We start from the raw sequence: 26126 nt of genomic DNA on the forward strand, positions 1-26126 counted from the left end.
TGTACACTGTGTGAGAATTAAGTATGCACACGTTAGTGCTGCAGGAGAGAACACTTTCAAGATGTTTGGAGAAGTAATCTTTCTAACATTTCTGTGTATATTACATTGTATACCAAACGTACTTAAAGAACAATCATAAGTCATCAAATGTTCTTACAGGTCACTTTTGGGCTTTACCACTTTCAGATCTCTCTTATACCACCATCCATGTTGGCCCCCTACCTCCCACTCTATTGAACTCATCTGAGTTTTCAGTATTTTAGGTTTATTTCTGCACAGAATTTCTTCATAAATAAAATTCTCTCTGAAGTTAATTTTTTCGAGTTGTTTAATTAATGTAGAAATATGTATTGTGTGATTCCATCTGTCTGTAATGGCAGATGCGTTTACCCATGGTGAAATTCAAGCAGTTTTTAGAAAAAATCAAATGCATTTAAAAGACAGTGAGAGATCAGATATGAACTTCTTTTTATCATTTTGAACAAGTTGTGCCAAATTTATTGCCTAGGCTTAACCTCATATTGAAACTTATTTTGAATTGATAGAAGCCATTATCATCTGTTTGGCATCTGTTTATTTTCTGTTGTCATTGGGAAATAAATGGGTAACTAGTTGTAATTAATACTTCAATACTTTTTTTTTAATCCTTATGTCATTGCCTTTGGGAGTGGATCCAGTTAAAGCTATTTAGAAAAACTTATTTTTATACACTGTGGGAAATTTCAGAAATGTACAATGGCAATCAGTAAAGAACAGTTAATTCCATGCTTGCAGCAATGCACATATTCAGATCAGTATGTCATTGACTCTATGCTACAGCAATTTTCCTCCAGGCAACTATTTTACTGTCTTCTACAATTACATAGATAACACGATAAAAATCTCCACAGGAAACTGAAGAAAATGAGAAATGTTGCTGGGAGACTTTGAAGTCGGCTCCTTTTATGCAGTGATTTTTCCCCCCCAAGTTATTTATACATGTACACGTTTGCCTGCTGTTTTTCCCCATATTCTTGTTATTTAATCTTTATGATACTGTCTGTTCAGATTTCAGTCATTGAAAACAAATTTGAAGTTATCTAAAACTAGAATTTGTGATTGTGTTTTTAAACAAAGTTTTTAAATTGCAATAATACCTTGTGTACTTTTCAGGTTATTATTTTTGCTTCTTCTTTTGTTTGTTCTTTAATCTTCTGCTCTTTTTTTATCTTTTTTGGAAAACATCTCAAGTGTGTTTGTCTTCATCCAGTAAGTCCCCTCCCTGTCCTACTAAGAGTTACGTGCAATGATAGTTTAAAACCTCAAGGAGAAGAAAGCATTTTGCATTATTGCCTACACTAATAAATGCTTAATATGTAAACTGATACTTTGCATATTCTGTAAATCAAATATTCCTTAATTGGAGCTTGTAATGAAAACAGGTGTCCTATTTTTATTTCACTAGTTGTGTGGGTCATTCAAATATTCAGAGTCAATTTTGAGCTTCCGTAATAAAATGCAGTAACCATTGCAGGTCAGTGAGCACTTGCTCCCTTTCTGTCTTTCACGATACTTTGCCTTCTTTATTAGATTTTAGTATCTGTATGACTTCCGCTATGTAGCTCTTTGTGGGGAGACACCACATACCACATTTTACTCAAAAATTGCTGATGAATATAATGTATTCAAAAAATATGCTTCTTAGCCAATATAATGAGAAAATTTAGTATATTTCTCCATATTTTGACTTTTTGAAATACTTGAATGCAGACCTCTAAGCTAAAGCTTGAGACAGTTGCCGTACTAATAGCCAGTAAGCACTACTAGCTGAAATACATGGAGATGTCTTAACACATTTCATTAGGAGATTTTTTTTTCTGTATTTCAAAACTTTATTATCTGACATTAGCGGAGGCTACTTTCTTTCTGAAGCATGGGAAGCACAATGGGAATGAAAATTGGACTGGAAGTAGCTTTAAATAAAGAACATATGAAAAATCCTGAAAACTTATTTTATGTATAAGAGGCTTATGAAAATGCTAACGATCAGCCACTGTGTGCCACAGGAAATCGTGATGTTCTTGGATGTCTCTTCCAAAGGGAGAGAGAGCAAAATGAGAACAAGAAAACTGGACGAGTACTTCCTAACAGGGCTATTTTTATTTCCATAATAGTTGTTCGTGTCGGTCTGTGAAAGTATATATAGCAACTGTGGACTCTTAGTGAAAGAATTGGATGATTCTTAAATGCTACCTACGCTTTTTGCTAATAGTTGTCTTTCTATCAAAATTATACAATTTCTTTTTTTTCTTCAGTAAAATAATAAAAAAAAAATAGAATATAAGAATACTAGAAAAATATTAGAATAAAATATCAGAATATAAGAATATTAGAATATAAGAATCTAGAATCTAGAATAGTGAATTTAATATCAGACTTATGTGCTTTTGAAAAAGGCTGATTTCTGACATCCATTTTTATGCTTGGTGAACATACTTGATGAAGAATAGTTGGAAACACTGGAAAATGTTTCTTAGAAGTTACATTCTCTTTTCTTGAAACATAATCTTTCTGATTTGATGGTGTTTTCTTACTAGAACAATTAGATTTTTTTTTTTTTTCCAAAATATTAATACTGGGATGTCTTTGCTATCCAATTTCCTTCAGCCTTGTTTTTCAGATTAAATTTTTTTGCAGTTTATCATTTTTCCTTGTTGCTGGTTATTCATTCACAGGTTGGGGAGTCCTTTGATGGGCCACTGAAGTTTTATTTCATCTAATTTCAGACTTTCTAGGTCTGCATTCTGCAGTACTCATGTTAAGTTACAGCTAACACTGAGAAACAGGGTTTGCTTGGGATGCGGTTCATCTGATTTATTTTATGATTCTGATTTAGAATGAGATAATCCTCTGTAACTACTTGTTTTTCTGTGTTGTCTGTGAAGAGAGGTGAAGATGCCCACCTTTGATGGTTAGGTGTATGTTAAGCTGTTGTGTTTTATATCCTGGTATGAGACTACAGTGTGAAATGGCAGATTTTGGAAGAGCAGGGTAAGAAAGAGCAAAGATAAGTAAGATGAGAAACAGAAGATAAAAATCCTTTTTTTTACTTATCATTTTGTGAGTACCTGTAGAAGAGTTATTGTGTTGTACTTACAGTTTGTAAGTTCCTTTTTGTTCAGAAATGTGATAGCAGGATCATGAAAAGAAAAGGTGCTCAAAGGCAGGAAATTTGCAAAGGAACAGGTCATCGAAGTAGTTGTCAGCTCATTCCTTTTGCAAATCTTTAGTGAAATGGTGTCTGAAAATTGCTTCTTTCAAGAGGAATAATGTTCCATGTATGCTTTAATTATATATAAATTGTATGAGGAATAGGGGTTCATTTATTGTTTTACTTTAAACCTTGTTACGCAGAGAAAGAATGAGTCACACTTTTTCCTTTTTCTGAAAACTAAATTAAAAGTATTAAGCAGCTTTACACAGTGAGCTGACTTATGAATATGTAATGAATATAAATGGTAAAACTGTAAAAAGTTTTTATGAGTTAGCATATATAGGATATACCCTTAATTTTTTTCCTGTTGTAGAGGATACATCATTCTTTTTTAATTACTTTATTTATTTTTGTCCGGAAAAGTCTTTCTCTTTTAAATTAAAGAGTATATTCACCCTTGATATCCTTGATTTGATTTTCCGGAGTATTAAAAAGAGCTTCTTTGAAAATTGTGGGATTTTTCTTGTTATTTGTGTGTGTGTTTTGTTTGTTTTTAATCTAAGGACAGAGCATGTTGGAGGGAGATAGGTAGATATTTAATATTAATTTTGCACAGGTTCACATGAAACTTGACTTCTTTAATTGAACGTGTCTTGTGTGTATTCTGAGTTACAGAGGACATTGCTAAAGGACATTTTGACGCTGATGATAGGGACCTTTCCCTTGTTTCATTTTTGAGCTGCAGAACTGGCATTTTTATTTGGATTAATTTTGTCAAATGTATAACACCTTTGTTACTCGTCTAATCTGAATTAGTTTTCTTTATATACAACCTTTGTCTTCCTGCTCGTCTGTTTGCCTTCTTGTTATCTCCATTGCACCTTTGAGCATCTCTACCTGAAGAAAAAACCTTCTGGCTTTTGTAATATTCAAGACTTTTCTTTTAACATATTTTTCTGAGGGGTTTGGGTTGAAATAAACACAAGTCTGTCTTTAATGAGGTGAACCTTGTAAAGAAGGGTATGGGAACTGAGGAGAAAGATGTGGAAGGGAGCGTTACCGCCCAGGCACAGACAGTGTTGATCCCGTTCTCCCTTAGAGCATTGTCAGAATTTGCTTTCTTTTGCTGGGAGGAAGATGATGATGATTTGTGGGGCTTTTGCCCTTATTTTTGCTGAGAATATGCTGATAAAATGGGGTAAGGAATTTCTTCCTTGTGAAAGGATCTGTTATTAAAAAGCTTGATACTACAGTCTACTACTTGGTTGTCACTGTTTTGCAAGTCTCTGTTATATTTGAGTTTATTACTTAAGGAATCTTAGATGTGTTGGATACTTGTTTGTTGGTCTTCTGTTACAGTCTGGGTTTTTAAAACTGTACTGCAATGCAAAGGTGGTGTTCCTTTAATAGCCAGTAACTAACCACTGGTGTGTTGTTGATAGTCCTGGTACCATTGGGATCATCACGTGCTTTGATTTATGGCATCCTTGCTATAATCCTTTTTTTCCACTCAACAGGTTTTCCAGTATCTTAACTAATGTTTTGTTAGCACAACCTAATCTCCTCGTCCTATAGTTGTTAACATTTCATATCCCAAAACCAATGATCCCTCAGGCAGTGCAAACCAAAATGCATTGGTAACGCCTTGCTTCTGATAATCTATGAGTAGTGATAAAATCACTTGTATGTTAGAATTATTTTACAATATATGTAATGCTCGTGGCTATCACCAACTGAATAGTAAACGCTTTAAGTTTGCGTAATCAAATGTGACAACCTAAAGATCTCCATAGGCTTCTGTAATAACATACTGCAGAGATTTGAGATAGAGAGTAGAGGAGTTGTACGGTAATGCATGTTCTTGGTTCTCTTAGTGCTTATCCTATCTTGTCTTGCAATTGTATAAAGGAAGTAATTCCTTCTTTAGTATATCACACTTTATTAACTCAGATTCCATGTTTTAAAATCAAGTGATCTAGCTTAATGGTAAAATTCTGATTCATAGCAATTAGAGATTTTTTTTAAAATATTATTTTGTTGTGACAACAGAAAGACTCAATTTTCATGAGTTAGACAGCCTTGAGGGTTCTGTGCTTTTCCAGTGTTGAGAATCTTTTTTTGGAGGGAAAAAATAGTCTGTTTCCTTCGGTCTGATTTCCTTCAGATTCTAAATGCTTGCCTGAAGACAAACAAATGATCCTTGGAAAGCTATAGTCAGCTTTTAAATCATTTTGTTGGCTTTCTATAAGGTTTATTTTGGGGGTTTCTTCTGTTAAAGCATGCAACATATTTTAGTGCATATGATGCAAACTTAGACGTTCTGTTGAGATTGTTCATCCATAGCATGAGGGCTTCTGATACTCCCCTTTCAGGTGTAAAATGTCTAGAATGAAGCAATTTTATATATTAATTCTGGTTAACCAGGCATGGTTTGAGATTTTCACAGTCTGCAAGAAATTAAGTATTCATTAACATTTAAAGCCATTAGATGACACAGTTGAGCAATAAATTATTCATTTATTCACTGTTTAAGTAAATGTGCGTTGAAGTTTCTGACTAGAAGATAAGTGGTGCTTGTCTTTGTTTTCAGTTATTTTCCTCATCCTTGCTTTATTTATTCTGTGCACTTCATTGACTTGTCTTTTTCTCTCTCTTTTCCTCAAACAGAAGAAGAAGAAGTGGAAAATTTTGATGTTTCCAGTCTGCCTGAAGAAGTGCTGCAGAACATAGAAGCTGACAGTTATTGGTGCATGAGCAAGTTGCTTGATGGCATTCAGGTAAATTGATTTTTTCTGTCTGTAAGTAGTGGAGATAACTGATTAATGTCATGGCTTTGAACTACTTGAAGGTTGTTGAGAAAGAATACTTCTATGAAAAACAGGGGAGAAGTACGTTTTACCATTGGAGAAATCTGCTGCAAGTTTGGCATACTATTAGAAAAGATGATGTTGCTCAACTGTTTTATTCATCAAAACGTCTGCGTGTTTCAGTGCAGTATGATGTGCTAGAGCAGAGTCAAACTCCAGTTCTAGAGGCATGTTACACAGCTCAGTCACCAGTTGTGGAGAATATTTACATATGTCTCCAACTAAAATAGTCTCACCGAGGTTCTGAAAAGCTTGCTTCTATATTTAATCATTTTAGATATAGCGATAGATATAGTGACCTTTTAACAACTGCCGTCTTGTTAGTTCTTGAAATTATCTTCATATTTTTAAAACATCTGTTTGAGTCTTCATACTTCTGCTACTTCACTGAGTGTTGTCTGATTTTTTTTTTGAAATGTTTTTTTTTTTTTTTACATCCACAGCTGTAACTGTGGATGCAATTTTTAAAGTGCTACAAGTAACAGACTTAGAGTGGAAGATTTGTGTCTACGTACTAGTTGGTCCATAAGTTCACAAAGATTAGAAGGATCTACAAGTAACAGTAAATATGCAGTTGGAACATCTTGTGTTTAAGTGAAGGAGGAATCAGTACAATCTAGCATAGATTAAATGGTAGTCCAAACACGTGTATTTGATATTTAGCATTTTGAAACACCTTATGCTGCAATGTTAATAAAGTAGATAAAAGTAAATCTACTTTAAAAAAAAAAAACTAAAGATACTTCAGACTTGAAAAAGAAGTTACCTAAATTAAATTTTATAGGCTTTCTGTTGCAATAGGCATCAAAAATAGTATGTATCTATAAATAAAATACCTGTTTTTCAGATCTGTCTCATTTGAGATGAAAGTTTTGAATCTTATTAAAAAGTAAACATAATTCTGACTTCTGAAAGTCAGAATATATGGAAGAAAATAATCAGAGTGACTTCCTGGATTATGATGGGACCAAAGTTGACCTTTGATAGAGATGTGAAAGTTTCTGAAAGGTGTTGATTTCTCTTTTGCACTGGCAACAAAGAATGTTAGCAATGTTTAGTAGGCAGATGGTTGCAGTCAGGGTTCATTTGCTGTTTTCAGTGAGCTGATTAGAAAATAAATTACGGTTACAACTATTTAGCACATTGCTGCTTCTTCTTTTCTTTTTTTAAGTGGTATTCATACCAGCTCCTTCTGATTATTCCCTGCTTTCAAATGAGCTACCCATATAATGTGGAAGATCTTTGCTTTGAAATTGTTTCAGTATTATTCTGGTGACAATAGAAATTGTTACAAGGATAGCAAAACTCTGGTTAATTTATTCTTAACATTTTCTTAAGAGATGAGGTGATGGAAAAGTGCTCCTACAGTACTTGATGGATTCGGTTCTTTTGGTAGGGCCCATGTAACTTTCTTATTTTTTTAAATGCTTTAGTCAAGCGTTTGAGAATTTAAGTGTTTATTTCTCCAAGTGGTTTTAATATAGTGAAGACCATGGAGGTTGAATTTGTATGTGTGGAAAGTGACTACCTCCAATCATTTGTACATCATCATGAAATGTGAGTAACAATAAAAATTCCTATGAAATGAAGCTGTTGTTATTAGTGAAGCTAAATTCATGTTACCCAGGTTCTTTATTTTGATAGCATTTTTTGTATAGATATTTCTTTCATTGTAGAGTGCCTTGACATATTCTTGCCTGTCATGTATGTTTCAATGTGAATGTTTCATTGGCTAAGGTACCTTGTGAAATTAAACTCTTAGTGAAATTTGTTTTTGTTAAGCTATTGAGTTGAGAAACAGAAGACTTAAACTTCCTTGAGGGTATCTTAAGTGTATTTCTCCTGGTTAAAGGTCAAGTGAATGCTAGCTCGATTTTATGTTGGAGCATCATTGAAAAGCATATTCCTTTTGTCATACTGATCCCTGTAAAAGATGCTGCTTTTCTTATGTCAGTCTCTTAAAACAGCATTTGACCACATATCAAACTAAAAGTCAGAACTTCAAATCTTCTTGAAGGAAGATGAGTAAAGAAATAGAAACCCTCTCCAGCTTATTTTACAATTTTTCCTGTTTCTGGAATGTCTTCTGTTGTAGGGCTGCTGCTTTGCTTTTCTTCTAGAAAAAGAAATTCAGAGATGACATCATTTCTCCTTAAAACTGTGTTTTCATACAAAAACATCAAGTACTGATAAACAAATTATTGAAAATAATTGTAATGGAATTAAACTGCATTGATAAAAATTTAAGCTCTTACATTAATGGAATGATTATCAATTGGATGTATTCAAAGATGCACTCATCTATCAAAAGCAGGCTTGAAAGATTATGGTAGTGGTGTGACTAATGATGTTACAGTTAATTCACTGCAACTGCAGAGTGCTGCTGAAATGAAAGGTTTTGCTTCTTTTTTTTTGCTCACATTCTGCTCTTTTGTTTCCTTCTGTGCTGACACCATTTTGCTGGTCAAATAGAGGGGTGATGGTGCAGAATGAGTTGGTTGGGAGAACTAAGCCAACTGTAAGTGGGTTCCTTGAGAGGAAGGGGCTAAAAAAGAAAAGAGGAAAGACTGTTTTACTGAGCTGACTTGCATTCTGGATATATGGTTGCAGGATCCATTCATTGGAAGGAGTCAAGGACTGTGTGGATATGGGGTCGGTGGGACCACCCTTTTCAAGGCAACCTGTAATCATTCAATTTAGCATTAAACAATGCTCAGAGTTCATAAACTCATTCATATCAAACTATCATAAACCTGTGCACCTTCCTGCACCTGATTTCCTGTCTGATTGAGGGCTATTGTGAGTTGATTCACAGAGCTGAACCACACAACTAAACAAAAAAGCACTGGTTACTTCAAGGGCTGAATACCTTGAGCTAGTACCATAGCAAAGACATGAGTAGAACTACACAGTAGGGCCAAGGCAGGCTCACGGCAGCTGAGATTTTACTTTAAATGCTGTACATTCTCAATTTGTCAAGCATGCTGCCAATATACACTAACCTAGAACATCCTCTGTAGGTCTCCCTGCTACTCAGTAAAGGTGCTGCTGATTGTTTCTTGGAAATAGTCATTAAAATTATTCTGACTTTTCCCTTAGTATTTTTCCATATGATCTACTATGCATAATAGAATATCTTTACAGTCAACCAGCAAAAACTGCTTCTCTCTCATAAAGACATAAAAAAGACAAAAACAGACATTAAAACAAACAAACAAACAAAGGGGAATCCTGAACAAGCTTAGTGCTAATATTTCTTGTTTTCTGTGAAAATATATTGCAAGAGACTCATGTGTGGCTACTTACATTTTGTCTGAGATGCCTGAATAAATGGTGCAAGGATTTTAGAGAAGAGGAATGTGTGATGTTGTGGTGATAACTGCAGTGTAAGAATCTGTGTAGAATTGCCATAATATATTGATGAATATAGGCATTATATTTGATGTTGGCCTACCAGGACTGGCTAAGTTTAAAGGGTATATACTGTGATTATAATTAGGGTCCTGTTGTCAGGACTAGCTAAGTACCCTTTTTGTAAGTTTGTCTTTCCTGAGCATAAGAGAATAATGGAAAAATGAATGTATTTGTAGTCCTTTGTTATTCTTAATAGAAAACTCATTTATTTTTTTCATCCCATCCAGACAGTATCATTTTTTTGATTCCAAAAGTATGAAGGCTGTTATCAAGAAATATGTATTCCTAGGTGTAGTTTTGCTATTGATAGCATCTGACTTGTCCTTTACTCACTCATCTCCTTTTTCTTCTAATGTGACTGTATTTAAAATATAACAGCACATGTTTGAACCACAGGGATCTGTGGAATAAACAACAGTGTTGCCATTGAGCAGCATGATGGTTGCTTCCTGACATGCTTGCAGTTCTTATTTTAGAGAAGACATAAAAAATTTGGTCAAATCATCTGTTGCTTTAACAGATTTACTCAAGCTGCTTTGGTTTTCTGGGGGTTTCTGTGCAAGTGTGTCTTTGGCTCCAGGCAAAAATAATACTTCTCATTTTTTTTTGCAGAACTTTTTCAGCACTTAATGTTTGATATCGCACAGTAGTTTAATCCATTTTGAGTTCTCAAATTACTTTGCATCTTCTTTCTCAGTTTGTTCTCTCTAGTTATAGGCTCCTAAGTGGCTACACATACATCTTATCACTTACCAGGCTAGAAAACATACTTGATTGAAAAAATGTTTTAAATAGGATTACTGGAGTTGTTTTTTTTTATTAAAAATTTGTCTTTCTGTTATGTTTGTTAATCTGTTAATCACTAGCTTCTTATAGTGTCTCACAGCGGTCAATTTTGGATGACTGTACACAGTAATAGGTTTCTTCTTCAGTGTTTCACGGCTATCTGCTACATTTTTTTTCTTTAACTTTTCTGCCAGAGGGATTACAACTCACTGCAGCTTTCCATATTTTTTTTTCAGGAAAACAAATGACAACTTCCAAAATCATGAGCTCATAGGATAATTGAGCTAGGAAGGGGCCTCTGGAGGTCATCTAGTCCAATGTCCTGCTCAAGAGGTTCAGCTCTGAGATGGGGTTGCTAAGGGCTTTGTCCAGTTGGTCTCGAAAACATTCAAGGATGGAGACTGTACAATCCCCTTGTGAGGGTAACCTGTCCCAGTGCTTGTCTTGTCCTCTTGTTGAAGTTTGTCCCTATAGTGAGGCGGAACATTACTTGTTTCAACTTATGCTGCTTGTCTCTCATCTTCCTGATATACACTGCTATTAAAACTAAGCTATGTCATCTTGAAAACATAGGTTTTAGCAGGCTGCTGTTATGTACCTCTGAAGCCTTCTCCAGGACTCTCGTAGGGAATGCACTTGATCCCCCTCAGCACCTTGGCAGACTTATGCCCTTGCTCCAGTCTATTGATAGTTTTCCTGCATTGGAGTCCCTAAAACTGGAAGTGGTATTCTAGACGTGGTTTTGGAATTAAAAAAAAGTTTTACAGTAAAGTATGCGTTTTTTTTTTTCCTCCTTTTTCAGTGTTTAAAGAGCAATGGAGCAGTTTGCTCAGAGAGTTTGTAAAGTTTTCATCTTTGGGTATCAAAACTGAACTGGATGTGGCCTAAGCCGTTTGTACCAGGTGACTCTGCTCTGAGCAGGGGTTGGACTAGATGGTCTGCAGAGGTTCCTGCCCAACCTCAGTGATTCCACAGTAAGTGCTCAGTGGGAATGATCACTTCCCTTCATCCACTGGCCTCTGTTGCCAGGGCACACTTCTGGCTCGTGCTGAATGTGTGTGCCAAGACTCCCAAGTCCTTTTCACAGAAATTTTTCCCAGCCAGGTTGTCTCCAGCCTGTATTCTTGCAAAATACTCTAAAACTGATTTCAAAAAATGATTTTTTGAGAGTGTGCATGGCCACATGCAAAATATGTCTGAAAAAATCACTCTTGATTATTTTTAACGCATTATTTGAGACATTCACATTTGTAATCTATAATTAATGTATGTAACAATATTTTGGTAGGAACATTCATATTGCAAGTAATGTGTTTGTAGTTTTTTCTACTTGTTTAATTACCCAAACTACTTTGTCTTGCATTTCTAGTTGAAGAATCAAAAGGTAAAAGTGTTTGGGCTGTCAGTCCACCCTGCTTACGATAAAGCCAATCTTCTTTAGAACACTTCTAAACTGTAGATGATGTGTGAGTACTTCTACATTTTCCTCTGTAGGAATAATGGCTGTGGACATGAGAAAACTTGAACTTAGCCCACAAGTATTATTTCCTGTCAATTATGTAGACATTGCATTCCATCTGTCTTAATTAGCTTTTTTTCATTATTATGTCATCTCCTATAACACTTTCCTCAACGGAGTCCCATTAACATTCAAGTAAAAAGTTCACACTGATCTGTGCCACCTGAAAACGTAATATTCATGTATAAAATTGAGTGTAGTTCTTCATTTTATGTTCAAGTGTAATGGTAATAAAATAACCAAAGGGGAAATATATGCATTGCATAATGACCTAACCAGATGTATTAAAAATAGCAATAAAATTTTAATATCATTATTTATCAGGGCCTGGAAATTTTTAGAATAAAGGGGAAATAATTCATTTCCAGGGACCGTACTGTACTGAGGTGTATATTAGCTATCTCTGTGGCTGATTAAATAGTAAGATTTGTAGTCTGCCAGGGGGTTCCTGGAGAGTTGTCTCTTGCTTCTGAGTTACAGAAAGTTGTTGCTAACCTGTGCCTCAGGTCTGAGCCATAAATGGATGGATGAAGTGCTCTTTGGAAAATCTTTCAAAGGTCTGTGGGAACTGATACTTATCTTAAGTACCTCAGCTCAGGATATGCAGCTCAGATGTTGAAAAGCCCATACAGAAATAACTAGTACAAGTACTTCTGCGAATTCCTCACAGGGCCTTTCAAAGGGCTATTTTTAAGAAGAAGAGGTCAGTGATAGCTTTCTTTCTTTTCATTAAACTCTTGCAAGACAAGTATCTTGATCATGTCTGCATTTCATTGAAGTAGCTAGGCATTCATAGCTGAAATGGTTTTAGCTAGCCAGTTTATGGTTGTGATAAATTGCAGATGTGTTGTCTGCGAATATGGGGCTTATTAGCCAAGATAGGCATATGTAAGGAATATGCATGCAAGTGTCAGCATTTGCCTCTTATCTCTCTCATTATACAATCATAGAATCATTAAGGTTGGAAAGCCCTCCAAGATCATCTGGTCCTACCACCCCCCTATCACTGATAGCACCCACTAACCCATGTCCCCAAGCACCACGTCCAACCTCTCCTTGAACACCCCCAGGGACGGTGACTCCACCACCTCCCTGGGCAACCCGTCCCAGTGCCTGACTGCTCTTTCTGAGCAGAAATGGCTCCTCATTGCCAGCCTGAACCTCCCCTGGCACAACTCGAGGCCATTCCCTCTGGTCCTGTCACCAGTTCCCTGTGAGAAGAGGCCGACCCCCAGCTCCCCACACCTTCCTTTCAGGTAGAGAGGTCTCCCTAAGCCTCCTCTTCTCTAGACCAAACAATCCCAGTGCCCTCAGCCACTCCTCACAGGACTTGTGCTCCAGGCTCTTCACCAGCTTCATAGCCCTGCTCTGGACATGCTCCAGGGCCTCAATGTCCTTCTTGTAGTGAGGGGCCCAAAGCTGAACACAGTACTCGAGGAGCGGCCTCACCAGAGCAGAGTACAGGAGGATGATCCCCACCCTGGTGGACCTTGTGTGTATTGCATGTGTGCTTTCATGCACCAGTGAAGTTTCTGTATCACAGGTACCACAGGGTACCAAATGATAGCTTATCTAGCACTTCTGGATATGTTTCAGCCCAACGTGCCATTTAGGTTAGCTAAATTAAGAAGGTACTCTTTCTTCCTGCCTTCCTCAGCTGAACGTGGCACTCCAAGTGTGGTGTCTTCAGCAAAAATGTGGACATTAGTGGGCCAGTCTCCCAAACCACCTCCACTAACTGAATCTGTACGCACATTGTATGGCTGATACTGAAAGACAGTACTGCAGTCATGCTCCAGTTCCTGTTGAAACAGATCCTGATGACAGCAGAAATGCAAGTTTTAGAAATGTGGGAGTCCTGACAAGAATGCTAGCAGTTGTTATTTCTGTATGTAGCTCTCCTAACGTTTGAGCTACATATTCATCTACATATTTGTTCCTGCAGTTACTAGCACTGTAACTCCATCTGTGAGACAGAACTTCTATATGGTAATAACTGTTTAGTAATTTCCAGAAATGTAGATTGTTCATTTTATGACAGTGCCTTGTCCAAGTTGTATCCTAAGAATGACAAAACATAGTCTCCTTTTCTTCTCTTGAAGCTGTGACTAGTCTAAAGAAAAAGAAAAAAAAAATAAGGTTGGGAATGGATTGCTTCATCAGAATTGGGCTTTAAATCACTTACAGAAGTAACAACTTTTTATTTTAGAATAAAAATTCAAGTTGAGTTGTAAAATTTTATGAATGATAATACATAAAATTATAGGGATGGCTTCTGATGACTGCAGACAGACTGCTCTGTCTTGCTGACAGCGAGTTCTTTCTTGAGTGAAGACTGCTGTTCTGATGGATATACGTTATTTTGGGAATGCTGTCATTCTTTTCAATATCAGTCGCTTCCATAAGGCTGTTTTTTACTATGAACACTTTAAAATCTTTTCAACTTTAGGTATTAATAGTGAATGTATAAACAGGAGAAATTTTGTGAGAAGCAGGCTTGGCAATCAAGGCAGGCATTTGGGCCTATTCAAGATTATAACATGGCTTTTCTTCTAATGAGAAGTGGACAGCCATAGCATTTGTAGTAATTACTTATCAAATAATATCCCTAACAGGTGTTTCTCTCTTTGTTTATCTGTGTGTCATACGTGAGACTAAATTCTTCTGAAGTGTAAATATGGTCACAACAGGAGCTTCTATTCAGGGTATTTTCTGTATTCATGCTCAGATGTCTGCTTCTATTTTTCTTATGTAATCTGTTAGAATAAATGTTGTTTTAAACTTAAAATGAAGGAGACAATTTTAAGTAGAACAAGAGTCTAGAAATTTTTCTGTAAGCAGCTTTAACCTTTCTCAATTCAGGACAGTGTTCTTACAGAGCATACATGTAAATTACTCTTAAGGATGACCAACATTAAGGGCAGGCTTAGAATCGGAATCATTCAAGTAAATGAAAAGACTTTTTCTGAGGGAAAAACATATACACTATAGTGCTGTTTTGTTACTTTTCCTTTTCCAAAGGACCTTTAGATCTTCAAAGTCCTGTTTGAAAGTCTTCTTCATAGAAGTCTTTGAAGGCTTTATTAGTACCTGAAGGAAAAAAATACATTTTATTGAACAATGTAGCCATCCCAGGAAGTTAATAAGCCAACTCATGCAATAAAGGTGTTGTAGCTACTCGCTGTTGGAATGTAATTAACATAATTGTTTTGTTAGTCCCATTATTGTGATGTAACACTAACTGAAGTGTGTCTGCTATTGTCTGTTCAACATTTGGAATAGTTATGCAAAAAAGCGTAACTGCTATAGTCTTCTTATATGGGTCCGGGTAGATTTAATCTGAGTAGTCAAGGACTGTATCTTGGGTGTTGATGATCTGACCTCAGACAGATTATTCAGCCAGCAGCGTGCCCAGGTGGCCAAGAAGGCCAACGCATCCTGGCGTGTACAAGGAATAGTGTAGACAGCAGGACGAGAGAGTTCATCGTCCCCCTGTACTCTGCTCTGGTGAGGCCGCTCCTCAGGTACTGTGTTCAGTTTTGGGTCCCTTGCTGCAAGAAGGACGTGGAGGCTGTGGAGCATGTCCAGAGAAGGACTACAAAGCTGGTGAAGGGCCTGGAGCACAAGTGTTGTACAGAGCTGCTGAGGGAACTGGGGTTATTTAGTCTGGAGAAGAGGAGGCTCAGGGGAGACCAAAAAAGTGTTAAATAATACCAATCCCAATACAGACCCCTAAGGAATACCAGTCATTACTAGACTCAGCCAGGACATTGAGCTATTGACCGCTATTCTTTGAGTGCAACCATCCAGCCAATTTTTCACACTGATTGGTCTATCTGTCAAATCTGTGCATCTCCAATTTGGAGACATGGATGTTGTATGGGACAGAAGTCTCTAAAATGATGAGCTGCATGAAGAAGGTGAATAGGAAGTCACTGCTTTCTATCTCTTCTGATGCAAGACCTAGATAGCATCTGATAAAGCTGCTAAGGCTTCAAATAAAGAGTGGTTAAGGGAGCTACTTTTCAAAGGATGGAAAACATTTTACATGGACATAAAACCTGAACAGTTTAAAGCTTGGTTGATGTAAAGTCTTTAAGTAACTTCAATTACAAAGATACCGCCTTGAGTTAGGGAAGTCTCAGTGGTATAAACTGGAAACTTTGAAAATGTGCTGCAAATATATCACTGCAGGCTTACCTGGCTTGTATCCTTACTCTGTCTTGTAGTCATCTACTGCTGACTGCTCTTAAAACGGGGTGCGGGGGATCTTCTGGCCCAGTAGCCAAATATGTTAGGCTTATAGTAAGCCTGTTAGGACTTAGAGAAAGAGAAATGGAGGGCATCAGTAGGATTTATCCCAAGGACTAATGTTTTTTTCAGGACAGCTTTCTTCAGAAGTTCTTACAGAGCCTTTTTCTCTTTGGAAGCCAATAATGCAGTTTTCTAGCCTGTCACTGAGTACTATTTTGAGAAAGAGAACAAATCTGCATGTAATTGTTTCTGAATACTTATGTATAACACATTGTTCTTTATGTTTTATACAAAATATCCTGTGCTATCACTGTGCTTTAGAATAAAAATCTGCTACAAAAAAAATTACAGCATTAGCTTTTGGAATTGTAAGCATCCATGTTCGTGATTTCTAGCTCTTATCCACATTTGAATTATTGTCTAGCCTACACCAGAACCCAAAAATATACTCTGAGCACTTATTTTACTGCTACTTTAACAGTCCCTGTAGTTTATAACACTTGTGTAAAATTGAGGTTTGATTACATAGTCCAGTAGAAGCAAGTCCTGGGCTACCTGCTTGAGCAGGTAGGGCCAGATGGCCTCCAGAGGTCCCTTCCAACCTCAGCCATTCCGTGAAAAGATTAGGCCTCTGATTCTGAAACTATGGATACTTTTATAACACAGCCTGGGAATCACTACCTGCTTTTAATGTGGTATTGCATTTTCCATCATCTCATGTAGGAAAAATAAGATATTTTTTCTGGTAGGAAGCTGGGGCTGCAACACTTTGTAGAATTCATTTGTACTGTGTAGGAAATTAAGCTTTCAGAAGTTGGGTTTAATAATTACAAAGGATGAAAGATATTTTACAGGGAGCCTTTTGAAGTAATTGTGGAACATGCTATGGAATCTGTGCAGACAGTATGCTCCAGCCCACTTGTGTGTTTGCTCTTGTCCGTGCATACTCTTTTTGTCCTGAATTATGTGTATTGAATTTACAATGTAATTTCCAGGTTCAAGAAGCATTTAAAAGCTCTGATCAAAATGATAAAACTTTATTAAAAACAAACAAACAACACATGAAGATTTTCCATTTGCTTTTATAAATGGTTCTGATGGTTTTATAGATCTGCGTTGGCAAACAGCTTGTCTGACCTGAAAAGATGAAAAACACTGTGCCTATATTTGCGCTTGCCTGCATTCATTATTATCAACTTATTGACAGTTGTTTTTTTTTTTTTTTTTCTTCAGTTTGGATTTCATTCTCTAATGATGATGTAAGAGGTTGTTTTTTTTCCCTCTTCAGCTTTCCTCATCTCTTAAAATTATTCAGTCATCATCTTTGTAAAGCAAATGATGTGGACTTTGTTTAGTTAAGTCTTATAAAAGCTGAATTTTCAAAATAGAGAGTATTCCTGTTAATGATAACTGTAGCAAAGGTACATGCGATATATTACATAGTGCATAAGGTTACCTCCAGAGGGCCTTATTTTCCCGAGGTTCTTAGCTTAGAGAGTTGCAAATGCATTTCATTTTCTGCCCTGGGAATGGAATGGAATAGTGCAATTGGAAGGGACCTTCAAAGATCATGTGATCCATCTGCTTGACCACTTCAGGGCTAACAAAATGTCAAAGCAAATTAACGAGAGTGTTCCTCTTAAACCATTTTATTCATTTATTTATTTATTTTTAAAATTTATGATGTGTAGATAAGAAAGTTTTTTCTTTGAAACTTGAAAATATTTCCAAAGCATTGAGTAGGAAAAGTAACATGGTATGTTTTTGTGTGCATATGTGCAAGTACATAATGTGTATATATATATATATGTTTAAATATTACCTGTTAACTTTGCTTTGGAAGTGCACACTACTTAACGCCTACTTGAAACGCATCTGTGTTCTTTTTAGCACACCATAAGTGAGTAATATTTTGAACAGATAGCTGTCAGTACTGTGGTTGTGTATGGCAATTAGAAATGGAATAGATTTGTTACAATATGCATCAGAGCATCACATTGCTATACATGGTTGAAAATTCTAGAATGTACGTTTGTAGTAATCTGCCTTATGCTGTAGGCAATTAAAAATGTAAGAGGTGTATGGTGTGGATACTGCAACATCTGGTGATTTTAATCTGCATGTTAAAAATGCAGGTAGGACCAATCCTTAGTTTCGCTCAGTATCACTTTTTCAGTGTATCCACAGAAAACGTTACTTCAGGACTTACTTTTCAATGTAAACAGCTTGCCAAATTATATCTTATTGTCTGCATTCAGAACAGAGAGAGAAAAATGAGTGGGATTTAATTCCCAGGGGTTAAACATGTTTTTAAGAAACTCTGTGATCTCTTACTCTTTTCTTTCTGTGAGTGTGGAGTGGCAGTTAGAGTTAAATTTGTTCAGTGCCTTTTTTCTTTATTTCCATACATTTTTAAGTGCATTTATTTTCTCTATTTTCATGTTCTAAACAAGTTTATTCCATTTAAAATTTTCTAACCTTTTATTTTTATTTTTTTTTTAAGTAAGAATTAATCTAGTATGTTCGTGTCTTCATGTTTAGTGAAGGCTGCAATTGAAATACTTTAAATTTTAATTATTATTTTTGGAGGAAAAAAAAATCCTGTCAGACCTAGTTGTAGTTGCAGGGCAATTAGAAATTAGTCTCTGTAGAATAAGTACAGGTGATTAACACAAAGATTTGAGAGTGAAGCAAGTTTTGAGCCCTTGTGACATTATAAAGTCTTAACCTTTTGTATTGTAAGGTGAAACTAATTATATGTTGGAGTCTGAACTAGATATTACAACCATTCAGCTGTGAAGTAGGTTAGCATAGTTCACTGAAAGTATGTTGGAAGCTATTAGAGCAGAGCATTGAGGAATTTAGTGCACACCAAAGCATGACTTTTTTTTATATTTATCATTGGTTTTGTTGTGTTCTTGTGCATACTTTGACATATGTGAACACATACTTAACGTTGTCAAGAATAATGGTTAGAAATAAGGTGTTTTACATCAGCTGTTTGCTGAAGATCTGTTGAGGTAAAACAATCTGATTTTCAGTTCCTTGTGACTTTTTCAGATCTTGCCTTTTGCTTAATATAGACACAAGGAATAAATGAGGAAATGTAACAAAAACTTGAAGGATGAATAATGAGGCAGAACCCACAGGTGTGAGGGGGGATAGGTAGGAGAGCTGAATACTGGAACATGTTTTTCTGCAGAAGCCAGTAGAGAACTGTATTGGAAATGTATCCTAAAAAGAGTTGTTGGTGCTATATATAACAACTTGGGTCTTTTGAAGAGCTGTTATGCCAAATTTGGAAGCAGATACCGCCAATTAAATTGCATGGTAGAGGAACTGAAATCTCAACCACTGTACTTTCGTATTGCCCTGAGAAATATTCCATGACTTCCATGAGTTTGACATGTTTTTCTTTAACTCCGTTACTTGCTTTTTCCTCTACCAGTAAGCTCAAAAGGATAAGAATTTTAGGTAACAGAAAACTTTTTTTTTTTTTTAACCATTTGCAAAATTCGTCTTTCACAGGTTCACAAACTTCAGAAAGTTATAGATACCACAAGAGGGAATATCTGTAGCATAGTTTAATTAGAAGAGAGGTCTTGAGGAGCCAACAAGGATCTGCCCAGATAGATGAGTGAGCACAAGTAGAAGAGTGACCCTCAGCTGTGTTCATTTGCATCTGAAACAATGAATTGGAAAATAAATGAATAGCTCAAATGATCATTTGATCCAAAAAATGATCAAATATAGTGAAGAGCAAACTTAACTGTTCTAAAATCCACGATGGCAGTTTTGGTTCGCATTTCCAGATGTATATGGAGTAAGTGATACTTTGAGAAAGAAAACAGTGTTAGATTCATAGACGGGGAAGAGGTGAATGATGGAAGTGGTGGTGTTCTAGCTCTGCATTGGCTTTCACTGTTAAATATCTGAAGTTACTTTTACAGAGGATCTGCTGTATGGTATGTAACCGAGTACCATACTGCTGTACTTTGAGCACAATACTTCTGGAACTATCAGTTACTGTTCTTTAAATAAAAAATAAATATATAAATGTTTAAACAAACAAAAAATCAAGTTAGAGTTAATGCTTTCATACAAATACATCCAAATGCCTTGCCATTTTAGCTGTATAGTTCACGTTAGATTTTGATTCATTGTATGAACTTTGACCTTAGGTTCAGAGCAGTCATGATTCAATCAAAATAGATCTTTGATTTCTCCCACTGCTGGAAGGCATTATTCCAAACTTCTAAGGATGAAATTCTTATCCTGTGAGTGATTAGGATCTAAATTTTTATATTTTCTACATTATTTGTGATAAAATTGGAAATTTATGGTGAGGAAAAAGAAATTGCCTTAAAAAATTGATAGAGTGGTGTCCTGGTTTCAGTTAGCACAGAATTAATTTTCTTCCTAGTAGCTGGTGGAATGCTGTGTTTTGGCTTAGAATGAGAAGAGTGCTGATAACACCCCGATGCTTTAATTGTTGCAGAGCAGTGCTTATACTAAGCCAAGGACATCTCAGCCTTTGCTCTGTCCTGCCAACGGGCAGGCTGGGGGGTGCAGTAAGAGCTGGGAGGGGACAGACCCAGGACAGGTGACCCAAACTAGCCAAAGGGGTATTCCATACCATCTGACGTCATGCTAAACAATATATAGGGGTGGCTAGCCGGGGGGAGGGGGCCGGACTGCTCGGGGTTAGGCTGGGCATCGGTCAGCGGGTGGTGAGCAATTGCATTGTGCATCACTTGTTTGTACATACTATTATTACTTTCGTATTATCACCATTGTATCATCATTATTATTATTATTGTTATTATTATTTTGTTATTTTTTTTTTCCTGTCTTATTAAACTGTCTTTATCTCAACTCACGGGCTTCACTTTCCATTTCTCTCCCCCGTCCCAGAGAGGGAGGGGGGAGGGTGAGCGAACGGCTGCGTGGTGTTTAGCTGCCGGTCGGGTTAAACCACGACAGTCTTTTTGGCGCCCAACGTGGGGCCCGAAAGGTTGAGATAACGGCAGATCTGATCAGAGTGTGTTAAACTAAAATTGGTGTAAGGATTAGACCTGCTTAATAGTCACTTGTCATGATGCTGATTGCTTTAATCACAACTCTGCTGCGCCTGTTTTCCAAATTGAGTATTATAGTACATTATTTTCCGTATTTGCTCTCTGTAGTGTTGTTTCTCCTCTCCGGGCCCTGGTTTCAGACCATTATGGTACTAAGTGTTATAGCAATGGCTTATGAGACGATAAGATATCTGGTCATGACTCTAACTTGGTATTTATACTCAGTAACATCGTGGACTCTGTACTTTGGAAACAGCATCTTGGGAACTATTAGCAATTATACCTATTGTTTTTCTCCATTAGAGAGTCAATCTGTGGAGGGGAAAGGGGAGGATATTTTTCCTTACTTGCTTACTCTCCCTTTCTCCTTCACCACCCCTGTATCCTCCTGGGTCACTCTGCCTTCCTCCTTCACCACCCTCTTATCCCCTGAGCTTGTCACAATAGCTCTCCAAGATATTGAATATTTCTGGAATACTCAGAATACCATAGTCTTGTTGTTCTGCCTCATGAATGCACTTCAGATTCTGCTTAAAGTTAAACAACTACTTATGAAGCTCATCCGGAGATCTGCCCGGAGGCAGTATAGTTGTGGGTGGCAGGGAGTATGGGTGGATATGGGCAGGCATCTAGAGCAGTTGGCACCCCCAGTGTGTTGGAAATTCACCCCTGAACAATGGCAAAATCCTCAAAAACTGGCAGAATGCTTGAAAAAAAGGTGTAATGATTCTGGCAGTTCCAAAGTAACACAAATCATTGTAACGTGCTGGGGCCTGGCTCATGCCTATCGAGCTGCCATTGATACTGCTGTCAACTTAGTGACAGACCCTGCGGCCACTCCAAACCCTGTGACAGATCCAACGGCCACTGTGACCCCTACGGTGGACTCTGCAGCTGCTCCAGTCCCAGCTCCTGCAGATGCTCCAGTCCCAGCTCCTGCAGCCGCTCCAGTCCCAGTTCCTGCAGCCGCTCCAGTCCCAGCTCCTGCAGCCGCTCCAGTCCCAGCTCCTGCAGCCGCTCCAGCTCCAGCTCCTGCAACTGCTCCAGTCCCAGCTCCTGAAGCTGCTCCAGCTCCAGCTCCTGCAGCCGCTCCAGTCCCAGCTCCTGCAGCCGCTCCAGTCCCAGCTCCTGCAGCCGCTCCAGCTCCAGCAACTGCTCCAGTCCCAGCTCCTGAAGCTGCTCCAGCTCCAGCTCCTGCAGCTGCTCCAGTCCCAGTTCCTGCAGTCGCTCCAGTTCCAGCTCCGGCCGCTACTCCAGTCCCAGTTCCTGCAACTGCTCCAGTCCCAGCTCCTGAAGCCGCTCCAGCTCCAGCTCCTGAAGCCGCTCCAGCTCCAGCTCCTACTGCTGCTCCAGTCCCAGCTCCTGCAACTGCTCCAGCTCCAGCTCCTACTGCTGCTCCAGTCCCAGCTCCTGCAACTGCTCCAGCTCCAACTCCAGCTTCTGTAGCCGCTACAGCTCCGGTTCCTGCAACTGCTCCAGCTCCTGTAGCCGCTCCAGCTCCTGTGGCCGTGTCAGAGAAACGAGCTGTAGCAGTGCAAGTTGACCCTGCAGAGGGCATTCCAACCCCTGTGGCAGACCCTGTAACAAAGTCAGAGAAACGAGCAGTAGCAGTGCAAGCTGCCCCTGTAGAGAAGGTGAAAATATGGTATAGAAATTCAAGTCGTTTAGAACGCAGAGAGTCTTCTGCCAATCCAGGTAAGGCTTCTGCCAAAACTAAGTATAGAGATGACGAAGATGATGACGACGCTGGGCCGTCAAGGATTCAGGAGGAGGAAGATGAGGATGCCGAAAGAGCAACAGTAACTACCCGAAGCCTAAACGAGCGCGAGCTACGAGATGTGCGAAAAGATTTTGGTCGCTGTATAGGTGAGCAGCTTGTCACCTGGCTGCTCCGGTGCTGGGACTCTGGAGCCAATTGTGTGGAATTAGACGGCAGGGAAGCCAAGCGGCTGGGATCCCTTGCTCGAGACGCCGGCATTGACAAAGCAATTGCAGATGGAGCACGACCCACCAGCCTCTGGAGGCGTCTCCTCTCAGCTGTGAGGGAAAGGTATCCCTTCAAGGAAGATATTTTATGTCTACCAGGCAAGTGGACCACTATGGAGAAGGGAATCCAGTACCTGAGGGAATTAGCCGTACGGGAAGTGATTTATGAGGATCCAGACCTCAAACAAACATCCACAGATCCAGATGAAGTCAAGTGTACACGACCCATGTGGCGGAAGTTTGTACGGAGTGCACCATCATCATATGCCAGCTCATTGGCAATAATGGCCTGGAAAGAGGATGAGGAACCCACAGTGGGTGAAGCGGCTAAACAACTCCGGCAGTACGAAGAAAGTCTCTCCTCTTCCTTACAGGCCTGCGTCTCAGCTGTGGAGAAACTTTCTGAAAAGGTTCACCAACTTGAAGAGAATCTATTGTCCTCCCCACCTGAACCAACCAGTGCCCACCGACCAAAGGAGAACACTTGGGAGAAACTTTCTGAAAAGGTTCACCAACTTGAAGAGAGATTATTCTCCTTCGCACCTGTACAAAGCAGTGTCTCAGCTGTCAGGGGTAGGCGTTCACCCACACAAGGAAGACGATATGGTGGGTACTCACCCCGTGCCACCCTGTGGTTTTACTTACGAGACCATGGAGAGGACATGAGAAAGTGGGATGGAAAATCTACCGCGACCCTAGAGGCACGGGTACGTGAGTTGCAAAAGAAAACAATCAGGAAAAAGGGATTCTCCGAAAAGTTTGCTGCTCCAACTTCCAGCAGACAGTCCTTCAAACACAGAAACGAGGAAGATTCTGACCAGGATTAGGGGGGCCCTGCCTCCAGCCAGGGGGAGGAAAGGGACAATCGAGTTTATTGGACTGTGTGGATTCGATGGCCTGGCACATCACGCGCACAGAAGTATAAGGCTTTAGTAGACACCGGTGCACAATGTACTATAATGCCATCGAGCTATAAAGGACCAGAGCCCATCTATATTTGTGGAGTGACAGGGGGATCTCAGCAGTTGACTGTATTGGAGGCTGAAGTGAGTCTGACTGGGAATGAGTGGGAAAAGCACCGCATTGTGACTGGTCCGGATGCTCCATGTATCCTTGGCATAGACTATCTTAGAAGAGGATACTGCAAGGACCCAAAAGGGTTCCGGTGGGCTTTTGGTATTGCTGCCTTAGAGACAGAGGGCATTAAACAATTATCTACCTTGCCTGGTCTCTCAGAGGACCCCTCTGTTGTGGGGTTGCTGAGGGTCGAAGAACAGCAAGTGCCAATTGCTACCACAACTGTGCACCGGCGGCAATATCGCACCAACCGAGACTCCCTGATTCCCATCCATAAGCTAATTCGTCAATTGGAGAGCCAAGGAGTGATCAGCAAGACTCATTCACCTTTCAATAGTCCCATATGGCCAGTGCGAAAGTCTAATGGCGAGTGGAGACTAACAGTGGACTATCGCGGCCTGAACGAAGTCACGCCACCACTGAGTGCTGCAGTGCCGGACATGCTGGAACTTCAGTATGAACTTGAATCGAAGGCAGCCAAGTGGTACGCCACAATTGATATCGCTAATGCATTTTTCTCCATCCCTCTAGCAGCAGAGTGCAGGCCACAATTTGCCTTCACTTGGAGGGGAGTCCAATATACTTGGAATAGGCTGCCCCAGGGGTGGAAACACAGCCCTACCATTTGCCATGGGCTGATCCAGTCTGCACTAGAGCAGGGGGAAGCTCCTGAACACCTGCAGTACATCGATGACATTATTGTGTGGGGTGACACAGCAGAGGAAGTTTTCGAGAAAGGGAAGAAAATAGTCCAAATCCTTCTGAAAGCCGGTTTTGCCATAAAACAAAATAAAGTCAAAGGACCTGCACGGGAGATCCAGTTTTTAGGAATAAAATGGCAAGATGGACGTCGTCAAATCCCAATGGATGTGATCAACAAAATAACAGCTATGTCTCCACCAACTAACAAAAAAGAAACACAGACTTTCCTAGGTGTTGTGGGGTTTTGGAGAATGCACATCCCAAATTACAGTCTGATTGTAAACCCACTCTACCAAGTAACTCGTAAGAAGAATGAGTTTGAATGGGGCCCTGAACAACGACAAGCCTTTGAACAAATCAAGCAGGAAATAGTCCATGCAGTAGCCCTTGGGCCAGTTCGAACAGGACCAGATGTAAAGAATGTGCTCTACACTGCAGCCGGGGAGAACGGCCCCACCTGGAGCCTCTGGCAGAAAGAACCTGGGGAAACTCGAGGTCGGCCTCTGGGGTTTTGGAGTCGGGGATACAGAGGATCTGAGGCCCGCTATACTCCAACTGAAAAGGAGATATTGGCAGCATATGAAGGAGTTCGATCTGCTTCGGAGGTGGTCGGTACTGAAGCGCAGCTCCTCCTAGCACCCCGATTACCGGTACTAGGCTGGATGTTCAAGGGAAGGGTCCCCTCTACGCATCATGCAACTGATGCTACATGGAGCAAGTGGGTTGCACTGATTACTCAGCGGGCTCGAATAGGAAACCCCAGTCGCCCAGGAATATTGGAAGTGATCATGGACTGGCCAGAAGGCAAATACTTTGGGATATCATCAGAGGAGGAGGTGGGTCGTGCTGAAGAAGCCCCACTGTACAACCAGTTGCCAGAGAATGAAAAGAAATATGCCCTGTTCACTGATGGGTCCTGTCGTATTGTGGGGAAGCATCGGAGATGGAAGGCTGCTGTATGGAGTCCTACGCGACGAGTTGCAGAAGCTGCTGAGGGAGAAGGTGAATCGAGTCAGTTTGCAGAAGTGAAAGCCATTCAGCTGGCTTTAGACATTGCTGAACGAGAAAAATGGCCAGTTCTCTATCTCTACACCGATTCATGGATGGTAGCAAATGCCCTGTGGGGATGGTTACAGCAATGGAAGCAAAACAACTGGCAGCGTAGGGGCAAACCTATCTGGGCTGCTGCATTGTGGCAAGATATTGCTGCTCGGGTAGAGAACCTGGCTGTGAAAGTACGCCACGTAGAT

The 26126-nt window shown here is 39.2% G+C and overlaps 1 protein-coding gene across 1 annotated transcript in view; it reads left to right on the top strand.

Moving 5' to 3' along the window:
• TBC1D22A (TBC1 domain family member 22A) overlaps positions 1-26126 on the top strand; it is a 181688-nt gene that overhangs the window by 56343 nt on the left and 99219 nt on the right. The window contains exon 9 of the mRNA XM_032185604.1: positions 5861-5970. Coding sequence (XP_032041495.1) covers positions 5861-5970 — 110 coding nt within the window. The remainder of the gene's footprint in view (positions 1-5860; positions 5971-26126) is intronic.

The sequence above is a fragment of the Aythya fuligula genome, chromosome 1 (genome assembly GCF_009819795.1).
Source record: "Aythya fuligula isolate bAytFul2 chromosome 1, bAytFul2.pri, whole genome shotgun sequence".
Classification (NCBI taxonomy): domain Eukaryota; kingdom Metazoa; phylum Chordata; class Aves; order Anseriformes; family Anatidae; genus Aythya; species Aythya fuligula.